This window comes from Desmodus rotundus, chromosome 2 (assembly GCF_022682495.2).
Source record: "Desmodus rotundus isolate HL8 chromosome 2, HLdesRot8A.1, whole genome shotgun sequence".
Taxonomy (NCBI): domain Eukaryota; kingdom Metazoa; phylum Chordata; class Mammalia; order Chiroptera; family Phyllostomidae; genus Desmodus; species Desmodus rotundus.
The window spans coordinates 42,443,910-42,470,868 of record NC_071388.1 but is presented as its reverse complement, the minus strand read 5'-3'; the positions used below and the strand labels follow the sequence as shown (position 1 = coordinate 42,470,868).

At 35.9% G+C, this 26,959-nt stretch overlaps 1 protein-coding gene across 2 annotated transcripts in view; it reads right to left on the bottom strand.

Annotated features, from left to right (window-relative positions):
• Nucleotides 1–488: 488 nt before the first annotated feature.
• Nucleotides 489–26,959, bottom strand: part of KLHL24 (kelch like family member 24) — a 40,300-nt gene continuing 13,829 nt past the window's right edge. For both annotated transcript variants that reach the window (XM_053918132.2, XM_053918133.2), the window contains exons 4-8: nucleotides 16,835–17,019; nucleotides 16,070–16,188; nucleotides 12,403–12,591; nucleotides 10,718–10,906; nucleotides 489–5,477 (exon numbers count right to left, since the gene is read on the bottom strand). In XM_053918132.2, the coding sequence (XP_053774107.1) occupies nucleotides 5,277–5,477; nucleotides 10,718–10,906; nucleotides 12,403–12,591; nucleotides 16,070–16,188; nucleotides 16,835–17,019 (883 nt within the window). In that variant the 3' untranslated portion in view covers nucleotides 489–5,276. The remainder of the gene's footprint in view (nucleotides 5,478–10,717; nucleotides 10,907–12,402; nucleotides 12,592–16,069; nucleotides 16,189–16,834; nucleotides 17,020–26,959) is intronic.

The window sequence follows — 26,959 nt, the reverse complement described above, 5'->3', positions numbered from 1 at the left end:
ATAGCCCATCGTCCCCATATTCATATAAAAGCATAGGTAATTTTTTTAAAGAGAAAATTTAAAGTACAAGAGGCTTCTACTCTTTACCCACTGTTTGTGGTTTTCCAATATAAGCTATTCTCCTAGTTACTTTATGAACATACCAGTAAATACACACATATATTATTTTTAAAAAACTTATTTGTAGAGAGAGGTGGAGGGAAAAAGGGAGAGAGAGAAACATCAGTTGCCTCTCGCACACCCCCAGCTGGGGGCCCAGACTACCACCCAGGCCTGTGCCCTGACCAGAAACTGAACCAGCGAGCTTTCAGTCCTCAGGCCGGTGCTCAGTCCACTGAGCCATACCAGCCAGGGCTCACATATATTAATATGTATTAATATGTGTTTTCCCCCCTCCCTTTTCCCCACAACCACTTGGATATATTTAGAGTAAAATGGAACAACAAATCTTTGGTAAACAAAATTTAATACAACCATAAGTCAAGTAATAATGGTTAAAAGACATTTTATTAGATACAACTTTAAAAAATGCTATGCACAAAGTATATTTAAACAAAACATGTAAGTATTAATGTGCTACAACTGAATTGAGAACAAAAAAATACAAAGCCTTTTTCCCCCTTCCCACTGTGAAGACTCTAGACGCTCTAATTGAAGGCAATGACATTTGGCTGCCATAGGTCTGTGTAAAAGTTCTAAACTTTAGAATCTAAACTTTAGAATCTAAAGCATATTACACTTCTGTTCAACTCTGTAATTGTGTTGTCTCAGCTCCAGAAACTTTCGACAAAAATTTAAATAAAGAAACCATGGGAGCGGTGATGGGAAAAGGAAGAGTAGGGACTTTTCCAAGAAAGTTAATTGAAAAAGTCTGTAGAGAAAAAAATAGTACATAATGGCACAAAAATCGATTTACTTTTTTGACATTAAGTGTAGATAATGCAAGTGATGTTTACTAGGGCTTTTTAATCAATGTAAGATGGATGTTTTTCTGAGTATCTTAAAAAGCACCAAAAACCAAAAAAAAATAATCCCAACAAAAAAATCCCACAAAAAATACAATAATAAAACTCCAAAGTCCAACAACATTTCTTAACATTCTCATTCAGCCAAGCAACCACACAGCTGATGCCAATTAAAAAATTTAAGGACTGAAATGAAAAAAAAATTTAAGATGTTTATTTACTGGAAAGGAAACAAATTATGAAACTTTTCTAAGGTAAGCTTTATTTAGACTGAAAAAAGTTGAAATAGCACTAGAGAACGTAAGGCACAAATTCAGATGCCGTTCTTTTTAAAACAATTAAAACTCTTTTCTTTGGGGCAATATATAAAATAAGTTATGACAACTGCTATTTAAAAAACTATTTATGATGATCTCTAGCACTAAGTAAATTTAATAGTCAATCACACAAATGTAAAACATTCATAAAAAACATTTAAATGTTTGAAGTATGTTAAAAATGTCTCTGGGATTATCCACGAACACTTCTGGCTCAAGTGGTTTCTGGTGTCTAGCATTAGATATGATGATGGGTATAGCTAGCTGGTCAAACCTACTGCCTTAAAGGTCAACCAAATTGCCTCATTCTGGTTACATGTTATAGTGAATATATTTAACTAAAACGAATAATGGAGTGAGGTGATGTAAACCTGTTTTTCAATGTAACACACAACAAATTCTAATAAGGCCAAAATTATGTTGAGGTTAACTGGTGTCTTGAGTTTACTAAAATAAAGGCAGTCCATAGGAAGCCTTTAACAGACATTATCTTATCACTTGGCACCACATAAATAGCAATCTTTCCTCTCTGAAAATACAGTCTGGAGTGGATGTCTTTTCCACATTGAAATCTCAAGACACAACAGGCACACACAAACAATTCAACCCCTCCCTTTTCGTGTATGGGTTCTCACAGCAATTGAAAAAAATCTATTGCCATATCCAGACAACAGGAAGAAAACAAAACACACCTGGTTTGCATATTGACAAAAGTAGTATAACTTAACCTTTGTCTTTCCTGAGTTTCAAAAAGGGTATTAGACAGTAGAGATACATAAACAATTCATATTCACTAAGAGAAAATGTATCAGTCCACAAAACATTTTCATCTTCCTAAATATAAAAGAATGAATGTTCAACCACTGCCATGTGTGAAGTCTCTTTACCAATTAAATTTACTCTAAAATCATGAACTGAAGGTTACTAAGTCATGACACTTTAACCGCCCCCCCCCCCCCGAATAAGCAAAATGATAACTTAATACCCTCCCTGAGTATTTACATCATTTTTCTTAACACCTGCTTTAAATGGAGTAAATACCTATATTTCAGTCACCTGGGGAAAAAAAAATGGTTATTTAAAATCCAACAGGCTACCATTTCGGACCTCTGCAGTGAAGCCAGGGGGAGGTCAGAGTAGAAGAGGAAGGTTTTCATTGGTGAAAATTAGGCCGCTCAATAGTTCACTCACATACAAGAACACACGGAGAAGGGTTAAAGTTCATGAAAGAAGAAACTACTTTTCTGTTGATCCACAAAACAACCCTTCTAGTCCCTTTCCCACTGAGTGGGTTTAGCGAATGCATCTCCACCTCTAATTTGTTTTCCGACCTTGTAAGACCGTACATATGATACAGATTCTGACTGTATGCAAGTCATCAGACTAATACTCATCATGTACTTTCAAATGTAAAAAAGTATTCTAGAAATGCCCAAATACAAAATCTTCTGAAATTGAACTTAATAAGGTGAATTAATTTTTAACTCACGTGCTTTTTTTCTGATTACAAGCAGATACAATTCTGGGTGTCTGTGTACAGGTGAGTGCACGAGCATACTGCCTCCCTCCATCCACACACGAGCACACTCATGCACACTAACCCGAAGGCTGCCGAGCACGACCTATCAAGCGAAAAACCTGGCCACTGTGTGCTGACAGTCTGAATATAATCTGACATCAAGTTGGCTGATATAACCCTTTTAATACTACTTGTATCCTAACATTCTTTTTTATTTTATCAATGACGACATCATTATTTACCAAAAATGAGTAAAGGAAGATAAATAATGAAAGGAAATTAAAATGTCATGTGTGTGACTTTAAAAATAGTTCTTTAATTTCCTAGTATTCAAGCTAAGTTCTTGTTGGCCAACTTAATTTTTAAATTATGTAGAGAAAAAAATTAAACAATATTGGTATGAGGGCTATGTTTAAACAAATTCTGTTCTCTTGAATTTCATTTCAAATTACTACAATGAACATGTGGATATTAAAAGTAAATGAACGACAAAATACAATATTTAATATACTTTTACAATAGACAAAACTACTAGAATATAAGTTACCTTGAGAAAATATTTTTTACGTGAAATGTCTGTACTTATGAATGGGCGTGATCTTACACAAATAAACAAAGTAACAAGTATCATTTGTATAATCCTCAGCATTTACACTTTTCTCATACATTGTCTCATTTACTGAAAAGAATTTCTAAACTAAATAGGTCCTACACAAAAGGTATAATGCAAGAGTAGATGTCTTCTTAAAAATTAATACAAGTATCCTAGTCATACATATAGTGGTCTTTCAACTAAAGCGACAGAAAATTGTTTTCAGAATTGCTCTGATAATTATTACAAAAAGGTATATATCATTAAAAATTATGATTTGAAAAGTAAAAATGCCCTACAAATTTGTACATTTTAAAATTTTTCCTCAGAATTCAGATTCCAACTAAGTATTCCAGCTAAAGATGCCAGCTGATGCCGTATAGTTTATTTGAAATCTTTTATCATTCTGGGGTTAAAAAGTTAATCCATGTTAAGTTTCTGATTACTATCTTGATTTCAACAGATCTGTGATGACACTATAGTCACATATTTGCATCATCTCTCCTATGACAAGGAGTATGTTAATTATAATGTGAGATGTCAATAGTGCCTGGGAAGTTGAAATGTATAGCAGGCTACCTGGAATAGCCCTAAAATGTTGTAAATTGTATTAGGTCCACCCAGAAATAACAGTCACTTGTGCTGCAGGTCCTGCTACTCCATTTGCTGAAGAAAAAAAATCTTTAAATTCATGTCTGAGAACTAGTAAGCTCTATAAACTGGAGTTGAAAAATCTAGACAAAGGCAGTTTGTGGTACAGAAGCTTGAGAATGTTGATCGATGGTACCGAACGAGAGATTTCTCTTAGAAGACTGCAACTACTGCTGTTACTTCATTCAGACAGTTACTTTTAGAAGAGAAATGGACCCATTGAGCTAGTTGGTCCCTGGTTTATCCTGTAAAGGCAACTTGACAGTAGAGACTCTCAGGATTTCTAGCCGTTCACATGAAAGTTGGATAACCAGGGAAGAGGTCCTCACCCAAAGCACCATAGTAATGAGGTCAAACCCTCCTGGGCTAGGGAGAAAATCTGTCCCTGTTTTTCACAAGATAATATTGCAAAATGGATTTCAACTCCGTAGCCCAGGTTCACGAAAAGGAACTTCCTCAGAGGATTTAGAGATGACATGCAAATACTTCGAGAGCCACAGTGAGTCATTTTCCCTGCAAAGAATCTTAAATAATTTTTTTCTTAGGAATTAACCTGTTATTTTATCGGCATCTGCTTTTCTACCTCCTTCCCAGCCTCTTCTCAAAAATGTTTAACGCAATGCAGGAATTCTAAGAATGAAGTAATAATTTGGTATTTACTCAAATTGCTGTCATCGCATTTTTATCAATTCCAGAAAAAAAACCTTTCAATAAAGTTAATCAGTTTGGATATAGTTTTAGTGACAAAGATTTTTAAAACTGATTTTTCCTTCTTAGAACACATTCTAAGCATTATGTGATTCAACCTAAATGAAGCCTTAAGTCGTGAACTTTTCTATAGGCACATATGACAAAATAAGGAATATACAGTCTTGCAGATACACATACATAAATGAAGAGACCATTCACAAATCCCTAAAAGGTATACAGACAGACATTCTTTCCTATTCCACATAGGTTTCTCACGGATATTTACAAAGGTACATTAAATTTAAAGCCCAAGCAATACCACTATTACCTTCAATAACAACCAAAACCTTTTTTGTTTTCCAATAACAGGAAAGGATTTATTACAGTTTGAAAGATTGATATTTTGGGGAGAAAGGCACCCCAAGTATTATTTTTACTTTTTGTGCATATGACACAAAGGAGATATGCCAAGTTCCTACTCCGGAGCTTTTAAATCATCTCATTTTGGATTGGTGTGGCTTCTTGGGTGAAGTATCCTGGCTTTAGAGCTTAAAGCACTTCTCATTGTATCTATGGATAGTCACACAGCCATGATAGGACACTGGCCTGGGCATCGCAGCCACCCCCGTGATGATGCTCGTCGCAGGGTCATAGCAGAGAATAGTGTCCGTGGCTTCTCCGTTTTCCCGTCTTCCACCCAGGATATATATTTTACCATTGCACACAGACATACCACAGTTTTCCTGTTTTACCAAAAACATAAAAAAAGTTAACTGCTGAAGGTAAAGAGATCTGGTAGCAAGCTGAAAAGTAAAATAAGACATGCTTTAACATAGTCAATGAAAGGAGACATGAAATAAGCTCCGTTTTGCCTAACCCCTGCTCATGTGTGAGTGATGATTTTGCATGGGCGAAGTGAGTGTTAAGATAGAATATATGTTAGTAATCGGGGCCAAGTTGTGTGGGAGTGAAGGGCGGGTGGTATATGAAAGAAGGGTTTTAACTTAATGATAACAGAAAAAAAAACCCATCTTTGAAAAGCTTGGCTTTCTTCTCTTATTACAGGAAGGTCCTTTATTATAGAAAGTGGCTGTAATATGACCAAGGATTCAGAACATTATTCATTATATGGAATTACCCACAAGTTAAATGAATGACAGAAAGAATTATAATTAAACTAAGAAAGCACTGTTATTAAAGGCCTTGGCTGGGACATAGAAATTCCCCAAATAACATTTTATAGTTAACTTTCCACATAATGGGATTCTTAGCTAAATTGTGCTCCTCTCTGACAGTAATATAATTACTATATAAAACAAATATTCTTGCAAGGATGAGAGTGATTCTTTAAACAAAGACATCACACTAAAATTATCTCCCTATCGCATGGAACTGACTATGCTCCAGGCCGAGTAGTCTTCTATTTATGTTTTACTTTAACTGAGATAGCTGTTGCGTATTAGTATCCTGCGTCCATACAACCAACCATGAGGTGGATTCTACCAATGAGAGCAACAAACATCTTTTCACTTGACCAGACCTGTTGTGAATACATGAATTTCACTCTTGTAGAAAAATATGAAATTTGGTGGACTTACATAACAGGATAGTATCTTGGCAGGTCTAAAGGAATTAGGGAGTTTAAAAATGCCTATTAGAGTTCATATATACCCAGAATGACTTGGCTGATTATCATTAGTGAATGACGAACTTTTATCCAGAATACTTAACCCATCAATTGTACTAATATGTACCAAACTATAATTGTAAAGATGTTTTTTTCATCTAAATTACAACTGAGGTCTTTCTACAAAGTCTAAAAATTCTCAGTGCAATAAAAAACAACATCCCTAGTTTTCAAGTACACACTACCCCACACTATTAACTAACAGTCACTTTGATGACGCTTTCACACTGCATAGTTACAGGGTCTTATTATTAACCTCATTTCAGATAATAATGCTCAGAACTAAATGAAGCAAGCAACCTTGAGACAGTTACTCTTTCATATAAAAAATTACGTATACCAGGTATAGAGTTTATTTTACTCTATGAGAATTATACAAGTAATTGTAGCTAGTATGGAAAATAACTTATCAATACATGAAGGTAGTTTTTAAGACTAAAATGAAGCACAATCCTAATATTGCTGGGAAAAACTCACAACCCTCTCCTTAATTATTATTTTTATAATGCTTAAACTTAAATGCCAACAATAAAGAAAAAAATCAGATTTCTTTTCATTTATTATTTTAAATTTTAACAACACTTTAAATACCTGGTCTACCAAAGAAAGATACTAAAAAAAGTCATCACTGATTTGGTGAGAGACAGAGAAAAAGGCTCCACCCATTCAGACTGCCAAAAAAAAAAAAAGAGCTCATTTTCTCAGCTCTTTTGTTGTTATTCAGGATTTTAAGCATAAAAGAAAATGTAGCCTTGGGCTCAAATAACTGTCTACCATAAAATTAGCTGGTTTATCCTTTTTCATTGATGAGCATTAAAAGGGTGGGCAAACACGGAGAAGGGTCAAAATTTGCCTGTCAATAATGAGTACATAGGTGTACTCAGAAATACTAGTAGTAAGAATGGACCAGGGAGAAAATATAATCCCAGAAATCTCAGTATTGTTTGCTTCAATAGACTATATATATATACAGTCTATTGAAGCAAACAATATATAGAATACTAGACTTGAACTCAGATGATTTGTCTTTGTTATAATAATTTAATATATTTCTGATCTGTTTTTTCCCCTGAAATTTCAGAATTCAATGTTATTCATTGTTTAATTAGGAGAAAATGTGTCACGTGTATCCTGTTGTTATTTTTTCTCAGTCATTTAGTTAAGAACATAAGCACTGTATGCTCTGCATTATGCTAGATGCTGGCAATTATCTTCCTAAGGTCTGTTATTGTTTTATACAGTAGAGTCCTAAAGGCACAGTAATTCTTAGTGAAGATGTGTTGTATTTTACATTTTTCACTGGAGCCCTGGCTGGTGTGGCTCAGTGGATTAAGCACCGGCCTGCGAACTGAAAGGGTGCGGGTTCTGCATGGTCAGGGCACAGGCCTGGGTTGCGGGCCAAGTTCCCAGCTGGGGGCATGCCAGAGGCAACCAATTCATTTTTCTCTCACACATGATGTCTCTCTCTCTCTCTCTCTCTCTAAAAATGAAACAAAATCTTAAAAAAATATTAAAATATTCACCATAATAAGCCAATAAAAATAGCTTTGATTAAATTTAGAAATAAGTGTAAACACTTGTTACACGGGTGAATGTAATCATAATTCGAGTTCTTATGTTGTGGGACATAACCTTACCTCTACAGAGTTGGACTGTCCTTTCCAAGGGAAGCCACTGAACTACAGAAATGTGATTCATTTTACTTGTGATATAAGTAAATGTGATGTAAGAGGGGTAGAAGATTATATTCCCTCTGTACCATGAATCTGAAGATCTTATTATGTCTCTTTACCAGTTGAGGCAATGTTACTCTGATTACATCACCGACTGGAGACTACACATCAATGTCAACGACTTTAGAAAAATTGTGTTATGCTTGAACCCTACCGATTGTCTTTACAGTCTATATCTCTTATGTGTCTCATGGTAAGATTGTCTTACAGTTAGATCCCTCTGTTGCTTTAGTCTCTCATTTGTTTACTTATTTAATAAATATTTACTAAGCATTGATAAATGCCACATGCATAAGAGATGAGTTAGAAAAAACAATATTCTCAAAAAGACTAATTTCAGTATAGAAATAAACATTTATACCCATAAGGGAATATATGACTGCCATACGAGAGACAGAAATGGAATGACAGATCAGGAAAAAAAAGAGAGATCAATTCTGAATAGAATAACCTCACTTTGTTTTATCTATGAAGTGGTCTGAAAGATAAGTAGAATTACAAGCAGAGAAGGCAGAAAAGGCATGAGGGGCAGGGGGACACGGTATGAACCAAGGCAGGAACACATAAGATCTATACAGTCAACGCAAGTAACAAGTACTAACACAATTGGGGTAGAGTTGCAGATAGTGAAGCTGAAAAGACAAGCAGAGGTCAGCCAACAGAAGGCCTAGAACTGGAAAAACTTTGAATTTTATTCAGTGGGTTTCTGATCAGAGGAGAGATAACTACATTTGTTGGAAAATAACTGGTGGCAAAATGGGTTAGAAAGGCAAGACATTAGAGAAAGAAATGCTAGATTATTTTTGTTTTAGTTTAGGTAAGAACTGTTAAGAATTTGAACAAAAGCAAGAACAATAGGAATGGAAAGGAAAAGGAGAAACTCTGAGGACATATAACTGATAGTCTAGATTGATTCAACATAAAAGTGAGGAAAATCTAAGAAATTAAGTTTCTAATTGTGAAATGATAGGAAATATATAGTTGTCTCTGCCCCCAGTTTCTGACCAGAGGTTCTTAACTCCTTGGAATTTCCTGGGTGATAGGAGCATCTTTTGTTCTAATGAGGTGACTCTTGGTGGGCTCCTGGATGGGGGCTGGCCACCAGAAAGACAAAGTCATGATTAGTAGCTTGGAATTTTCAGGCCCACCCCCTTTGAGTTGATAACTGATCGTGCCAACGTGATCCTCAACGAGTGGGATTTGCAGAGCTTTCGGGTTGTCGAACACATCTGTGTGCTGGGAGGGTGGTGTGCCTCACGGGAATAAGGACAGACACTCCTGAGCTTGGGACCCTCCCGGACCTTACTGTATATACCTCTCCATCTGGCTGTTCATCTCTATCCTTTACAGTTTATAACATCCCTTATACATAATGAACCAGGAAACATAAACAAGTGTTGCCCCAGTTCTGTGAGCTGTTCAAGCAAATTACCAAACCCAAGGAGGAGATTTGGGAAACCTTAATTTATAGCTAGTAGGTCAGAAATACCCAGGACAACCTGGAACTTGTGATTGGCATTGAAGGGTCTCTAGTGGTACTGAGACCCTTCACTTGTGGAATCTAACAGTAACTCCAGGTAGATAGTGTCAGAACTGAATTGAATTGTAAGAAACCCAGACTGTGAAAAAGTAATTGGTATGGGAAAAATCCACATATCTGGTGTCAGAATTATTTTGAGTGTAAGGGAGGAAGAGAGTTTTTCGATTCACTAGGTTATTTGGTAACAGAAAAAGTAGGCTTGTGGGAGAATACACAAATAAGCAGCTGAAAATTTGAGTCTGGAGCACAGGAGAGAGGATTTAATAAAGACTCGAAGTCATCAGTCCTGAGATCATTTGGGGGCAGAACATAAACTGTGAGGAAGGCAGGGGAAAGAGGCTCAAGGAAAACCTGTATTAAAGGAGTGGGTTGAAAAAATAAGAGAATATGAATGAGACTGGGAGATTATTATTCATGACTTTTGGGTACGAGATCTCTAGAATGGTATAGGTAGAGTCACATTTCCGGCATCAGAACCATCACACATTTTGGTGGTAGAAGAAAGAAGAGCAGGGCCATGAATCAAAAGGCCTTTTCCGGAAGGCCTTTATTTAGAAGCAGCGGGTGGAGAGGGAGTAGGAAGATGCAGGCTAGAGTGTGTGGATGAAGACCTGAGCACAGCTCGGCCACTTTCTTTTATGACAAATAAACAACAAACTAGCCTCTCACTACAGAAAGCAAAAGCCAGTTTGGGAGCATTTCATATCTTTTGAAATATGCAAGAGAGAGAGATAAGGACTAGAGCAGGATTCTGAGAAAGGTCAAGGAGAAAAAAAAATCAACAGCTCAAGTGCCATAGCTACTTCATCAAGGGATGATAAAAAGTTTTTTTCAATAGAACAATTCCTTGGAAGGAATTCAAAACAGGTATGTAACATGATTTATGTGGAGTTTTAAAAAAATTATGAAATAGTGCAGGCATACTCCAAGTATTTTAATAGTGGAATTACAGTATATCCACAATGGTCATGTACTTGGTCCCTCCTAGATTCATTTTTCTTTTGGAGTGTTTTATGCTATTACCTGACGGCTGAATGTATTCTGTACATGCATCCAGTAATCTTCAACTGGATCGTAACAGTATATTGCCTTGGTCAGTCCACCAGCAACATATATCAGGTTGTTTAAGGAGACAGCTGTTATACACCTCTTAGCAATTGGAATAGCTGCACGAAGTAGCCAAGAGTTGGTTTCTGGATCATAAGATTGAACCTAATAACATATATAGAAATATTTAATAAAAATTTCTAAACAAAAATGTAAATTTGCTTAATAAAAAGTCTACCAATATATAGAAACATGATTAAAAGTCAAATCCCATTAATTCACAGAATTAAAGGAGGTTAGCTTCACAATGAATTGTCTGAATTTTGAAATCCTTGAAAGAAAGGCAAATTTATTATTATCAAGCAGAATAAAGTAACAAACACAAACTGCTTCCAGGAAAAATGGCTACCAAGTTTGCTTTACTTATACCCATTAAAATGAACAGTCGTTGCAGGGGTGTCCGACCTTTTGGCACCTCTGGGCCACATTGGAAGAAGAGGAGTTGTCTTGGGCCACTCATTAAATACATTGTGACACACAATCACGCAAAAAAAAATCTCATAATGTTTTAAGTAAACTGACGATTTTGTGTTGGGCCGCATTCACAGCCATCCTGGGCTGCATGCGGCACCCCCAGCTGCAGGTTGGACACCCCTGGCTTAGAGTTTTAAAGAATTGTGTTATATAGCATAACTATGCTTTAATCTGAATATGCCTTCTTTACACGTTTAGAGTCATTTCTTCCAAAGAACACAAGTAAACTTCAGTATGCTTTGAATTAGCACAAATTCTGAATTAATAAACTTTAAATATATAAGTTTCGACCACACTGTGTAAAGTTAATTTAGAAAAAAATTAATTGACACATTTTAGTTACCTATTGCTAAACCAATTCGGCATTAGATACTTGTTTCTAGAATAAGCATGGTATTTACGAGATGTCAGGGTGGCATAAGAGCTTTTGTCCTAGGAGTTCAATAGAATGCAGCAACTTTGAGCCATTCTCTATCTACCTTACAGAAGTTCCTTTCTTTGCCTTTGTTCTAAAAAAACACTTTTAAAGTACGCAGAAAATGACCTAGTTGAGAGCGGTACAATTAGTTACTGTGTCTTATACCCTTTGCTAATTCACTTCCTAACTGTGTTTTGTGTGAATAAATTTTCAATTCTGTTGACTATAGCAGTAAAAGGTTTAAAACAGTTTATTTAGTACAAGATCTTGGGGAGGGTGATAACAGGGAACGAAGGGGAAGGGTCGTCACGGAACCTGTACAAAGGACACATGGACAAAGCCAAAGGTGGGTAGGATTGAGGTTGGGAGGTGGGGGTGGGTGAGGCGGGGAAAAGTGGTGGCAAGAAAATGGAGACAACTGTACTTGAACAGTAAAAAAAGCAAAAAAAAAAAAAAGCAAATAAATAAATAAAGTTATTATGTCAACAAAAAAAGATCTCAACATTGAGATTAGTTTCATTTCAAAAACACAGGATCATGCTTTTTAGGGCAGATTGTTAGATACATATCCTCGGGTTAAAAGGAAGTATGAAGTACCAATTTTGAAAAGGCCCTTCACACTAAGGGACCTCGCACCTCCTTGATAAGCCTTCTGTATTTCTCTTCTTGTATATATCATTGGTAATTTCTGTAAAAGAATGTGGCTTACCTTATCAGAACAGGTATTATCATCAGGTCCTCCACCAATCACAAACAGTTTGCCTACACAGCTAGTCACAGCAGGAGAACTCACTGCTTCCTTAAGGGGAGCAACTTCAGTCCATCGATTTGAAAAGGAATCATAACATTCTACGCTGCTTAGTCTGTTCTGCCCATCATAGCCTCCAACAACATACACCTATTTATAAAATACACAGAAAAAATCTTAATTATCAGAAGCCTAAATTTTGAACTAGTTGGTTAGAGAATTAAGTGATCTGTCCCCTTTAAAGAGCTCTTGATAACTGTAACTGCAATAGCTCAGCTTCTGAAACTTTTAAAAGATTATCACCCTCTTACCACCACCAAGGAGAATTCTTAGACATTTTTTTCATAACAGCCCCCTCTCATGAAATTTTAATACCACAGATACTTGTGTATTTGTTTATGTACTGTACTGTGTAACTGTGCTTTATATATGAAACTATGCATTTCTTTACTCCCTCAAGACCAGTCTTCACCTCCTTAGGGATGATGATACTGCTTGAGCTGAGAATTACATGATTTAGCGTGAATGCTCACACTCATGAATGATGAAAATATTACATTATAATAATGTAATAAAGCCACAAAACTAAAATATTAGATACGGATTACTAGACGGAGATCTTTGGAGGCAGTGCCTATCTTATTCTTCATTGTAGTCTCCACACGTGCCTAGAAAAGTACCTGGCACATAATGAACTCCACACCATATACGTCATAGGACTTTCACATACATTTTCTTTTCACAAATATGAGGAAGATAGGGCACACTAATATCTTTATGAGCCATTTATTAAATGATCTATATGCAGAATAGTCCATTAAACATCACAAAACATACAAGACACTTTTAACTAAAGGAGCTGTCCAGTTGAATGATCACAGTTCTCATTTGTATTAAAAAAAACCTCCTTAATCATATGCACAGAAGGGGAGTAAGGGCAGCACCGGGCTGAGAGGGGAAGGGAGCAATGTGTTCTCTTTGTCCCAAGGTCGGCTTGGCACAGTTCTGAGATCACTCACACAAATGGGCTGGGCTGGGAAGCAGAATAAGGGAAAGGATTGAAGTCCACAGTTATTCCAAAGGGCAGTCATCAACGACTCTTCCCTCCACATCTAACTAACTATTAAGACCTACTAAGTCTTCTTTCACAGTATCGCTACCATCTGTCCCTTCCTTTCGTTTCCCATTGCCATTATCCTCCGTCAGGGTCCATGTCATTTCTCATCGCTCAATTAATCTCCTTTCTAAACCACAGATTAATTTTACTAAAACACCTCATCAACTCCTTTTAATGGTTCAACAATAAATGCCTAAGGGAAAAGGCCAAATGTTTTATGTTGTTTTTCAAAGTCTGTCCATAATTTGTCCTTCTATGTTCCTCCAAATTTCCACAGCAGCCAATGCCATTCCTATCTTGCTTTTCTCACATCAGGTTAAAATGATCTGTTGGTGCGTTTGTTTTCCTAACACCATGCTGCTCAGAAAGGTTAAGGGACTTACTCAAGGTTGTGTAGTTAGAAGGGATTTGGAAACTGCAGTACAATGGAGTAATCAGGACATAGACTTTGAAGTCTCATAGGACACCGGCAATGTAAGACCTTGGGCATTTACCTATCCTGTGTGAGACTCAGTCTTAATTTCCCCTACATGCATTAATTAAAAATATATGGCCCTGGCTGGTGTGGCTCAGTGGATTGAGTGCCAGGCCTGCAAAGGGTCTCTGGTTCGATTCCCATTCAGGGCACGTGCCTGGGCCAGGCACATGCAGGCCAGGTCACCAGTAGAGGGCGCACAAGAGGCAACCACACATTGATGTTTCTCTCCCTTTCTTTTTTCCTCCCTTCCCCTCTGTCTAAAAATAAATAAAATTAAATTAAAAAAAAATGCAGTGAGCATCAAGATAAAAGTCCTCTATCTTAGTAAAATCTGAGCTTTGCCCCTGCTTTATCCCTTTCTGTACAACCTTGGGCAGTGACTTGACCTCTCTGGATTCAGTTTCATTATGAATCGAAAAGTTACAGTAAGTATTCTCTAAGGTTCCTTCCTGTGCTAAGATTCTATATTCTAAACCATCCTAGTGTTCTTTTATAGAGAGAATTTTGATAAATTTAAATAATATTATAGGTTTGAATCCACCCTATATTGTAATTTTTAAGATAACGGTTTCCATGGATCGAGTACTTGCTATGTAAGGTAGGAAAGATTCCTTTTATGTCTTGCCTCAGTGATTCGACGTTTTGGGTACCTACAAGTCAGGTATATTAGTATTTGTCAAATAAATTTGTGCTCACCAATCCATATATAGTATTTGAGACATAATCATTTTCATCACCTTTATATGTCCAGACTAAATAATTATAATATTTTCAGTCAGACCTCATCTCTTTCCAATTCCTTATTTTAGCCATCCCTTTTTAGTAATATTTTGTCATTCTTGAGGCATAGCTACCAAAACTATATTTAATATAGTAGGTACTGCCAAATCAGTGGTTTTAGAAAATATTCTATTAATATTTTATTTCCATTATATCTATCTCAAGGTCCTCATTATTTCATTGACCTTGTCGACCGCAGCAGCACACTAGATCAATATCCTGAGGAATTACAGTAGCCTCCCCCTGTTCTTCGAGAAGCTCTAGTATTCTACGCTAGAGACATTTCAAGAAGCCTCTGTGCGGATGGAGAGGCAAGGATGATGGGAGGCTGAGTGGGAGGTTCTGGCACCACTACTGTTTCAGATTGGAGCAGTGCTGTTTTCCCATTGGTAGTTCTAAAATATCTACACAGGAGGGCTTAAGAGGCAGCAATCTTTTTAGAAAGGGGCACTAAGGGACCCGCCCAAAATGCATGTGCAAGCAAGTACGCTGCTTCTACTTAGACTGTTCATTAACTTGAGGTGGCTTTAGAGGAGCCGACAGGGATGGAAGCAGGGAAAAGCTCAAGAACCCAAGTTAGCTCTTGGTATGACTGCTGTATTTTTTTATGTGTTTTATGGAATGGATTTTTATATTAGATTTAACTTTAAAAAGAAAGGTGTAGTTGCTTTTCAAAAGTTTGGAAACTACTAGTCCACAAGTGATTCTCAAGTTCCTGAAACAGCAAATGGTTCAGAACCAAATTATATATTTTTATAATATTTATTAGCTGCAGTCAGTAACAAGTTTTCTTTAAAATATGGTGAGTTTATCTTAACACTTATTTTAAATTTGTTTTGTCCCTACTTGTACGAATAAAAAAAGATAAAATAACATCACTCCAGATAAATATACCTCTGTCTGACGGCCTAGTCAGTAAAAGGAAAAAGACTGCTTGGATTAGACATCGGCCTGTTTTTGTACTCGATGTAACGCCTTTATTTTCCAATGCTTCTTAGTCATTTAGACTCCAATGGTGCATGAAAAGAGAAATGTGCTGTACTGCCACGATTTCCAAATTGGGAGAACAAAATATCCATTCAAAAGTACAGTGTCAAATTGTTTATATCTTTAGTTTATCTACTGAGGTTAGAAATGGAAGGAAGTACAATTTGAGTCCAAAATACCCAGAGGGTGAGTGAAATGGAGGACTCAGCTGTGGTATTTATTTTGGAAATGTACCAGCAACAGTAATAAAAAGTGGTTTCTCTTACTTTACCAAGGAGGACAGCCATTTTGTGACGCCATCTGCCTTTATTGAGAGAAGCAACTCTGATCCAAATATTTAACTGGGAATTATAAATCCAGACATCGCGGCCATTGATTCTTCCACCTTTAAATGCAGAACAACGCACATGCAATAAATAATATATGCAAACATCACCAAGGGAGCTACCCCCAATGCATAGATAATTAAAACATGGGATTTGTTTACTCAGTCCAAGAATTTGAGAATTCAGCATAATCAATGAAACAAAGACCCTCTTAAAGCTTAAGGGAAATAGTTCTACAGAATACATTTAAACTTTGCCAATTGTTATCTTGAGAAATAGTGATTACAGGCCTCAAAAAGTAAAATGTAGACTATGAATTTTATAAATGTATATAGAGTGTTAATTTAGGAGTCAGTCATCAGAAGCACCAGAACAACAGAATTATTTTTAAAGTATTTTTTTAATCACCCATTTTTTAAAAGCATACCATTGTACAAAATAAAGTATGTGCTGTCATATTGTTCAACGTATAGAAACAAAGTAATCTGCAAAGCTGGTACAGTTACTTAACTGATTAAGAGATTTTAGACCATAGATACTGAAGTTATAGCAAAAAGTCACCCTTGGTTTTATTTGTTGTATGAATTGATCTGCCTAAAGAGGGCATATCCAATTTCACTGTTCTCTTTTGAGATGCTGTTATCATTTAAAACAGACAAGCTTTGTTCAAATTAAAAGTAGCTACTAAAATAATTCTTTATTTACCTGAAACAAGAATGTCATTCCTTAGAGCACAGACTGCGTACTCTGATTTGGTAAATTCTGGAAGCTTAGCCAAAGACTTCCATTCTCCTGTCACGGGATCATAGCACTCGGTGTAGGGAAGGTTAAAACCTCCAACTCGCTCACAGCCTCCAACGACCACTATCACCTCTGAATAGCCAGTCGACCTAAAATAATTATTATAAGAATGAATAAATAGTAAATTAAAGTATATTCAAGATTGTTTAAGACCCTAAAAACAATACTATTATCATAAAGAAAATGGAACAATATATAATAAACCATTTATTCTCTAATGCATGTGTCAAATAATATAAGCTACCAATCCCTATTTTGAGAGCATTTAACAAGGGATTTAGTGATATCATTTTTTTCCACAGTAAATTCCTGAGTATTTTTTCCTTCGAATTTTGCCTTAAAAATTGTTAAGCAGTCCAAAGATCCTATCTAACTCAATTGGAATTCTGGTAATAATTTTTTGTAAATTAAAAAGAAATTATTTTTAGAGGGAGGAAGGGAGGGAGGGGAGGGGGAGAGGGAGAGAGAGGGAGAGAAGGAAGTGGAGGGAGAGGGAGGGAGAGAGAGAGGGGCAGAGAAAGAAAAAGTTTTTGCTGTAGAACAGTATGCACACCAGCGGCAGTGTCATAGTATGTTTACTGTGTGCCTTGACTGCACCGTTTTCTCGTGTGTTTGATTGCACCTCACACTGTTTTGTACAGTGACACGCTGCGGAGGCTTATAGCCTGGGAGCAATAGGCTAGCCAGACAGCCTAGGTGCGCAGCGGGCTACGGCCCCCACGTTTGTGCAGATGTTTGCACAACTATGCAATCACCTAAAGAAGCATTTCTCAGAATATATCCCTGTTGTTAAGCAATGCGTAACTGTATATGTATAGAAACTATTTTTTAAATAATTTTTTAAAGTTAAGTAAATTTAGGTAATCCAACTCAAAATGTTGGGTAGTCACTAAAAATGTTTACAAAGTTTTTAACAAAGAATGTTAAAAATAAAGCAAGGTAAAGTCTCACGAAGAACAAGGCTAACAATCTCTCTTCGCTTACTTAAATGTGGAGGGGAAACAGAACACTGATATGTAGTTTTAGTCAGTGTGATGTTTCACAAGTACACGGGGAAAAACGAAACTCAGCAATATTGGTATGTCCCTTTAATAGAGCTGTTATGTTCTACTCAACTAACTAAATCATTCGTTTATTCCATGTCAGGCATACTTTTTCGATTATAAAATCAGAAATATAATATTGTAGAGAAAATAATTTTTGTTCACAGATACAATAAAAATTACTTTCAGGAACCTGGCAAATTATATAACTCTAACCTAATATATAGTAAAACATTATTAGAAGGACTCAAATATCAATAATATCTACTATTTTCCAAATAATTCCAAATGAAAAAGAGGACAGCACCACTTAGTAGTGTAACTACTGACTCATCCTTCTTTTCATAAAAGTATCATTTCCTAAAATCATACTTAAAATATCTCTAGGAGAAATCCCTGTGATATTCCCTAAAATCTTATTTATTGACTGACCGAAAAAAAAATTGGTAAATACTATCACTGGGGTTCAATCACTTATAATTGTTTTAATGTAAAATCAATGTAATTATGATATATTATAGAATTTTGTTTTATACTTTCCTCATAACATTTGACTTGTTTTACTATTTTCCTTTTGCTTGAATTCGCTTGTCTTTTTCAAGACTTCTTAGCCCAATAAATATATATTATCTTGTTTTTGTACCTTGGAATGAGAAAACAGCACAAAAAGCTAATGGCTAAAACATTTAGTCCCTACTAAACATGGAGTTGTTTCAGTGTCTACTGGAATTTGTATTTATCTGAAAAGATCAGCAAACCGTTAGCAGTTTTACCTGTACTAAAGGTCCTACTCACAGCCAAGCGGCTTTTAACTTAATTAGAGACAAGTCTGGTCTTCTCATTAGAGACTGTTAACCCAATAAAAGTTATATTTATTTATTGATCTTGGAAAAATACTTAGGCTGCACTGATTGCCCTAAAGAAAATAAGTTACTCCAGCTGATATTGGCAACTAGAACAAAAAGACAGTCAAAATGATAGTAGCGGATTAATAAAATTCTGGATATTCATAAATCTGTATTTAGCATGGATGTTACTTTATTTTACTGATCCTTTCAAGTGAAATTGATTTTCTGCTATGACAAAATAATAAATATTTGTTGCTTTAATACTAATTCTCACTCTTTATTCTTAGGAAAGTATGCCAACCAAATTATCCTTTTTTTATAATGGTAAATATTTTTTAAAAAATCATCATCCTTTATCATAAATTTAAAAAAGGTCAAATTAAAAGTTCACATTCTTTGATTTATATGAAAGGTAAAGTAATTATAAATCCACAGGATGTTCTAAAACAAAACAACAAAATGTGTATTAATTACCAGGTTCAGTTAGAAATCTCAAAAGGTAAAATAAAGGACTTACTGGACAAAATAACAAACCCACAGATAAGTCATGCCAAATACACCAGAAATAGGTGAATTGCCAAACTAACTTTCATCAACAAAAAGCGGTAGGAAGGTGATCCTGGCTCATGGGAAGAGTAACTGAATATATTTAAAAAACACAATAGGAAAGGTAGTCTGTTTCCATATAGTGGGAAGTTGGAAGGGTGAAGGGAGAGTTGTTAGTGATATAGCCTACCAAACATTCCAGGACTCAAAAATACCTGAAAACCAAAGCTTCAAACCAAAAATAATAGATGAAAAGAGATGACAGACTTCAAGCCCTAAAGAGACTAAATGGCTCTAAAAACTGTAGGACATGACAGTTACTAAATACAATGTATTAATTTATCTTAAAAAAAAACTATGTATCAAAAGAGGGGATTGGTCAGCCCTAGAAGTAATAAGGTAAATGAATGAATGAGTGAAAGTAAATAATAACCAGAGGCAAACATTTCCTGTGCCCATTCAATTTACTGTCCAAGGCAGCAATTTCCAACCTTCTTCATCTCATGGCACATATTCATTACTAAAATTTTGCAGCACACCAAAAAGTGTATTTTTCCTGATCTGACCAAAAAAAGGTATAATTTTGATTCATTCACATAGGATAGCTATTGTTGTGTTGGCTGTTGTCACTTGTTGACAATGTAAAGACATCGGTGCCCCTGGCTAAACGGGTACTGCATGTTTTAAAAATTCTTGTGGCACACCGCTTGAAAATTGCTGGCCTAAGGAAAAGAGGATCTTAATCTTAGCTAACTCGAACATTATTGGTTCTTTGGCAAGAATATTTTTATGGGGGATGAGACTTCCTCAGGCCATCCTAGGCCCGAGGATTCCTCTTCTAAAGATCTAACTTCCCTTGAATTCCATGCTTGCCAAACAGCCTTTGGAAAACCTTGGCTTCCCATGTGGTGACTTGCCTATAGTAACAGAATATGCTGAATGGGTTGCCTTAACATATCTAGTCTGTTTGACAGTTCCATTTTTTATTGCAAATAAATACAAGGTGGATAAAAAGTAGATTTACAGTTGTTCACATGGGAAATAATATAATAATTAATAAATAATAATATAAGAATAAACTTTTGCATACTCACAACTGTAAACCTACTTTTGTCCCACCCTGTATATATAGGCTAGAAGGTAAATGACTTGTCTCTCAAAGTAAATTTTAAATCTGTCCTTAGTAGTTTGATCTATTCTTATGTATCAAAAAAAAAAAAAAGTTTGAGCCTAGAGGAATCACTACACCATGGTCAATTCCCCAATATAAATGACTCCTTACAGGTTATCCCGGTCAGAAACCGTACAGCTTCCTAAACTTGGTGAGGACACAGACCTTCCATTTGAAATGGGAAAAGAAATGGTTGTACTGATCAAAAGAATCAAAATGTTTACTTTAAAAAATCAGCATATATCTAAGAACTTATTAGGAACTAATCACAGATGGGCTTAAATAGTCACAAAAATGTTCATCTCACTTAATGGTAAGGAAATCATGAAGAGCTCCAATGTGGGGGAATGATTACAGTGTACTGTAGATTTCACGTCACAGAAATATTTTGACTACATATTGAATGCTAAAAGCAGACTATGAAATGGATTATAACTGTAAAAATAAATAGTAGTAATAACATATTCAGAGAGAATAAAAGGGAAGAACGAAGCCAAATGTTACAGTGTTACCTTTTGGAAATAGGAATATGGGTGATATTTTTTGGTTATCTCATTCTCTAAAGTTGCTCCATTTAAAATAAATTACTCTCCTCCTCTTTTCCCCAAGTTAAGAAAGAACAAAGGAAAAGTATCACACTTCACTATTAATAGCTACTGGGTCTTCCACTCAACCTAATATGTGACTAGACTTTCAGTCATCACATTTTTGCTACACGATCCTGCTTCCAAGGCCATAGGCTACCTGTCCAGAGAATATTGTCTGGCTTAAACAGAGATTAGCTCTCCACAAGAGAGGGAGAGACTGTCTCTCTGAGTGATTGTACTTGTATAGAGAAACCTAAAACCCATGAGTGGCCATGTTCAGTCAGAATAACGTGGACAGGGCAAGAGGACAGAAAGGCCACAGATTGGTTTCTGATGGTTTTTCAGTAGCCCGTTCCAGGCTTCTCTGAGGTCCTGCTGAATTTTGCCCTTAGGTTCTACAAGACCACGTGCCAGGCCAATGTGTAATCTTTTATGCTTCAACTGGTAAGCTAGATCAAATTACTCCTAATCAGAAATTTGATACATTAGAACTCAATGGATTTTGGAAAAGATGCTCAATTGTTGACAGTTAAAAAGAAATGCAAATTAAAATTATGAGAGATGGTTTTCACTTTCCAGAGTAGCAAAGATTTACAAAAACCAATAATATAATATGTTGGCAAAGGAGTGGAGAAATAAGACACTTCCACATTTTTGGTTAAAGCATAGCTTGGGAGACAATTTTATACAGTATCCACCAAAATTAAAAATGCACATATCCTATGACTAAGCAATTCCACTTTCAGTAATTCAAGTTAAAAATTACCAGTGTATGCAGACACATGCACAAGAATATTTACTGAACATTCTTTGCAAATGGCAAAAATCTAGAAACAAACCTAAATGTCCATCATTAACAGATGAACCAAATAAATTATGATATCCATAAAGGAGGTACTGTATTTTTCGGACCATAAGATACACCAGACCATAAGACACACCTAGGTTTTAGAGGAGGAAAATAGCAAAAAAACCCCGCTCTGCTACCACTTGGCCCCCTTCCCCCCACCCAGGTATGCTACATTCGGACTATAAGACACATCCCCCATTTCCCTCCCAAATTTGGGGGGGAGTGTGTCTTATAGTCTGAAAAATACAGTACTATACAGTTTTTAAAAAATGAATTTGAAAATATCCATAACAAAAAAGTAAAAGTAAAAAAAAACTACTCTTTTATGTAGTGATGTAAAACAATCTCCAAGACACCTTCGAGTGATAAAAACAAGGTGCAAAACTGCAGGACACTACTACCCGCATAAACAAAAGTGGGGGGTGTGTGCTCACATGTGCACACGAGCACGCACATGCTAATCTTTTGCTATGTGCAAAGATTATTGTTTTAAATCCTCACCAGAGGGCATGTTTATTGATTTTTTTTTGGGGGGGGTGAGGAGAGAAAGAGAGAAATGTGAGAGAGAAACATCGATCTGTTGCCTCCCATTCGTGGCCCTGACCAGGGATTCAACCTGCAAACTTTTTGTGTACCAGACGACACTCCAACCAACTGAGCCACCCAGCCAGGGCTATATGCAAAGAATATTTCTGAAGAGTTCAAAAATCTTGTAACAGGTATTGTTTGGGGAAACTAGTACACCAAAGGTCTGGAAAAGGGAGAATTACAATATATACTTTTATGTAAAAATATCTGAGTTCAACGTAACAATGAATTAACACGTATAAAAATAGGAAACCATGAATCCTATAATACAGTAGGGACTAGGACAAAAATTCAGAACAAAAAATTTTAGCCTTGGCTCTGCCACTAAGTAACTTTGTGACAAGAGCAAGTTGGTTTACTTAACTGTGTTTTATCACCTATAAAATAAGGAATGAAGGTATTTATTAATCCTAAAACATTATTTTTTTAATATTTAATATTATTTTGTATTAATTTCAGGTGTACAACTTGGTGGGTAGATAACCATATACTTTACAAAATGCCCCCCTAGTATTTTCTAGTTCCCATCTGGCACCATGCATAGTTGTTACAATATTATTTACTATATTCCTTATGCTGTACTTTGCATCCTGTGGCTATTTTATAATTGCCAATCTGTACTTAATCCCTTTACCTTTTTTACCCAGTCCCCCAGCTTCCTCCCTTCTGGCAACGTGAGCCTGTTCCCTGTATCTATGTCTGTTTCAATTAAAACACTGTTTCTTTAAAAAAAAACCCCAAAATTCTTTACCTTAGTTTTCTCTACTGGTTTCTAATAGGAACTTGAACCTTGTTCTCATTATGGCAATCATACTCCTATATTCATTATATAGTAACTGATTATTAGGTAAGAGGTAGTAGTAGCTTATTAAATCTTAGCTATTTCTCAATGGAATATAGCAAAGAGCATTGATTTTTTTCTTCACAGATATGAACAATTTATGCTTAAAATGAACCACTTGATAGCAAGCGTTTCTGTCTCTCAAATCACATTTCCTAAAAATATGTTACAAATTTTTATTTTCTTCATAAAACCAGCAATAATTTTTATTAAGCATTTTTTGTGTCAAGTGCTAGGTTATGCATTCCTTCATAAACTGTCTCCAATCCCCACAACAATCTTACGAGGTGGGTAGTAGTGTGCTCATTTTACGGATGAGAAAACGATGGATACTAGTGAAGTTAGAGCGCCTTGCCCGAAGTCATGGAGCTGACCAGCTGTGGAGAGCAGGACTCTAACCAAGTCCTGTCTGTTTCTGAGGCCAGTACTCTAAACACATCACGATGCTTACACCTGGTGTTTGTTCAAAATAAGTGTGTGTGTTGGTGCAGAGATTTAAAGTTGCATAATATATATTAATAAATACAACCAATTGTTCCTAAGCTTTGTTCCTTCTGTGACTGGTCTCCGCTGTTCTCTCTCATGCAGTGCAACTGGCAGTGCAGATTATCAAAACTTTGATGCTCTTGGGTGCATTTTTGAGCTTTCTCTGTCATTTAGGAGACACATGGGTATATGAGGAGGGACCCCAAAACACCCCTATAACTTACTTATAAAATATTGTGTATTTTTTCTTACACATTTATAACCTTTAGTCACCTTCAAAGTACTCTCCGTTGGATGCAATACACCTATTGAGACATTTTTTTCCCCACTGTTCAAAACAGTTTTTGAACTCGTTGATTTTGATGCCTTTTAGTGCTTCTGCTGTTTTTTTTGTTTCACCTCTTCCACATTTGCAAAAGGTTTCCCTTTGAGGTCTTTTTCCATCCAGAGAAAAACTGCTGAACATTCAGTGTGGTGTGGGCAGGTGCACTTGTAAATCACCCATCATGATATGGGCAAACACTTGAAAGTCTTCAAAAAAAAAAAAAATTCACTGAAGCCAAATGCAGCCTCTCTCAACAATGTCAGCCAGTACACTGATACAGATGGGTTCCTAGAACACTGACCTAGCAGGGGAAACTTGTACTACAAGGGGCCCATCCTCCAGAAGATAACGCCGTATTTGGAAATGGGAGCTCCCTGCCTGGTATATAGATAGCATATCCGGCATGGGCTGAGCTCTGGAGGTCACCTGACACAAGATAAATACAAATAAATACTGGCTGATGTGGAGTGTGACCTAACTGTGCAGTGGTGGAAACTGTCATCACCCTAATCTGGAGGAAATCTTTGCATCGTGAAAGGTAAGACAATCAGATATCCTGTGTCTCCTAATATGATGCATTCATTACCTAGGATGAACGCCAGTCAAAAATATTTAACTGGTCTCCATTAAGCTGAAGCTTGTACAGCCAACTTCCAGTTCCCAGAAACATACTGTGTTTTGCCATGCATAATGTGCACTTTTTTGCCCAATTTTTTGAGGGAAAAATAAGGATGCACATTATACATGGGTAGTAATAATTCCGTATCTTTGTTTTAAATTTTTTATTTATGCTTATGCATTAAAAGCATAACTCTAGGAAGCAATAACAATATCCATATGCAAAATAATACCCTGTAATACAATAATCAGTTTTGTTTCTAAATATAAATGAATAAAAAATTGAACTAAAAAATTAAAATGAAAGATGTTTTCCTGAAAGTCTGGGCCAGAAACGTGGCTGTGCATTATAAGTGGAAAAATATGGCAACCAAATAGAGCAGTGACGTCACAAGGAAGCAACAGGACTAATACGAAGGTAGAACACTGTTCTGGACAACTTGCCTGCCACAAGTGAGAATCACAAAAAATAAATTGTTCTGAAATGCAAGAGACTTCAAGGAAATAACCAGATGCAATAAGTGGTTCTAGACTGGATCTAGGTTCATGAGAGAACAGTTTGGGGAAGTATTAATGTGAATTGGGTATTAGATAATATTAAAGAATTACTTACTTTAAGTGTGATGTTATTTTGCCTATGTTATTTTTTAACAATGCATCAAGTGAAAAAATACATATATATAATTTTTTTTAAAAAAGAAACACTGTCTGCATGAATGGATGATTGAATGAAGAAAAAGCCTGGGCTGGAGAGAACAGGTTTGATAGTCAATAGCACGCATGGTAATTAGAACCTTAAGAACAGATGAGATGGCCTAGGGAAGTGTACAAAGCAAGACAAAGAGATATGAACCAAAGGGATAGCACCATTTCCAAGACTAGATACAGAACCATCAAAAGAGCCACTGAAAACCACTGAAAAAGAGCAGTTAGAGAAGTAAGATGACCATGAGGAAAATGGTATCCATAGGCTATAGGAGGAGTTTCAAGAGGGACCAAAGCAATCAATGAAGTCAAATCCTGAAGAGAGATCAAGCTGGATGCAGACTGCAAAGAAGTGTCTAACAAGTGACAAGCAGTGATGGCCTGACTGGGAGGAGTTTCTGGAGGGTGGCGGGAGCAGAAGTCAGAGGAGTGAACTGCAGTTGAAGAAGCGGAGACACCACTCCCTTTCTGGAGTTTCTCAGAAAGATGAGAACCTGTACAAATAATACACATTGTTCAGATAATTAAATTCCTAGTGATTGGTACTAACATGCAGCAACAAGTAAGTGGAAGACAGAATAATAATAATAATAATAATAATAATAATAAGGGACAGAAGTTGATTGCAGAGTTATAAAATATTCCTCTTACATTCCTCACATGTCTACATAAAACAAATATCCGCTATTACATTTATAATTATCTGTAAATTAAATATAACTATAATTTCGGGTTTTCTCTACATGGCTCCTAAAGAAAGGTGATACGGCAATCTTATATATAGATGTGTTTCACTGTATAAAATGGATAGGTTCCCTTAAAAATTGGAAGTACATTTTTGTAAATCGAATAGTTAAGTGAATCAAAAGTATTTATTATCTAACCTAATTAACCCTTAGGCTGCAATTTGATTTCATTCAGGTCACATTTTTATAAGTGACCTGATAAAAATGACATTTAAATAATATTAATAATAAATGACAATATTTTGATTTTACAAAATATATGCCTTGGTCCCTATTCTAACCCAACGAGATATTCAGGATAGGTATTATTAGCCCTATTTGGCCCCCAAACTTTCTTCTGCTACAAGGGGGCTCTGTTTGGAAAAATGTGTGATTTTCCTTGGAGGGATACTGTATATCCAGGAAAGTTGTGGAACAGCCCCAAAGCTGTTTAGCTTCCTTAATATGTTTAAGAACCTTGGTCCATTCACATGCTTAAGCTCAGTCCAAGTCTCTTAACAGTTCTTAAAAAAAAAAAAAAACCAGTACATTAAAAATAATTGCACATTTATAGAATAAAACTGTGTTTTTTGTCCTTTGTTAAATGACTAAGGTTAAAATATTTATATTTGCTATAAAATATGTTTTAAAACTAAAGTCAGCTGATTTTTTCCAGTTTTATTGAGATACAATTGA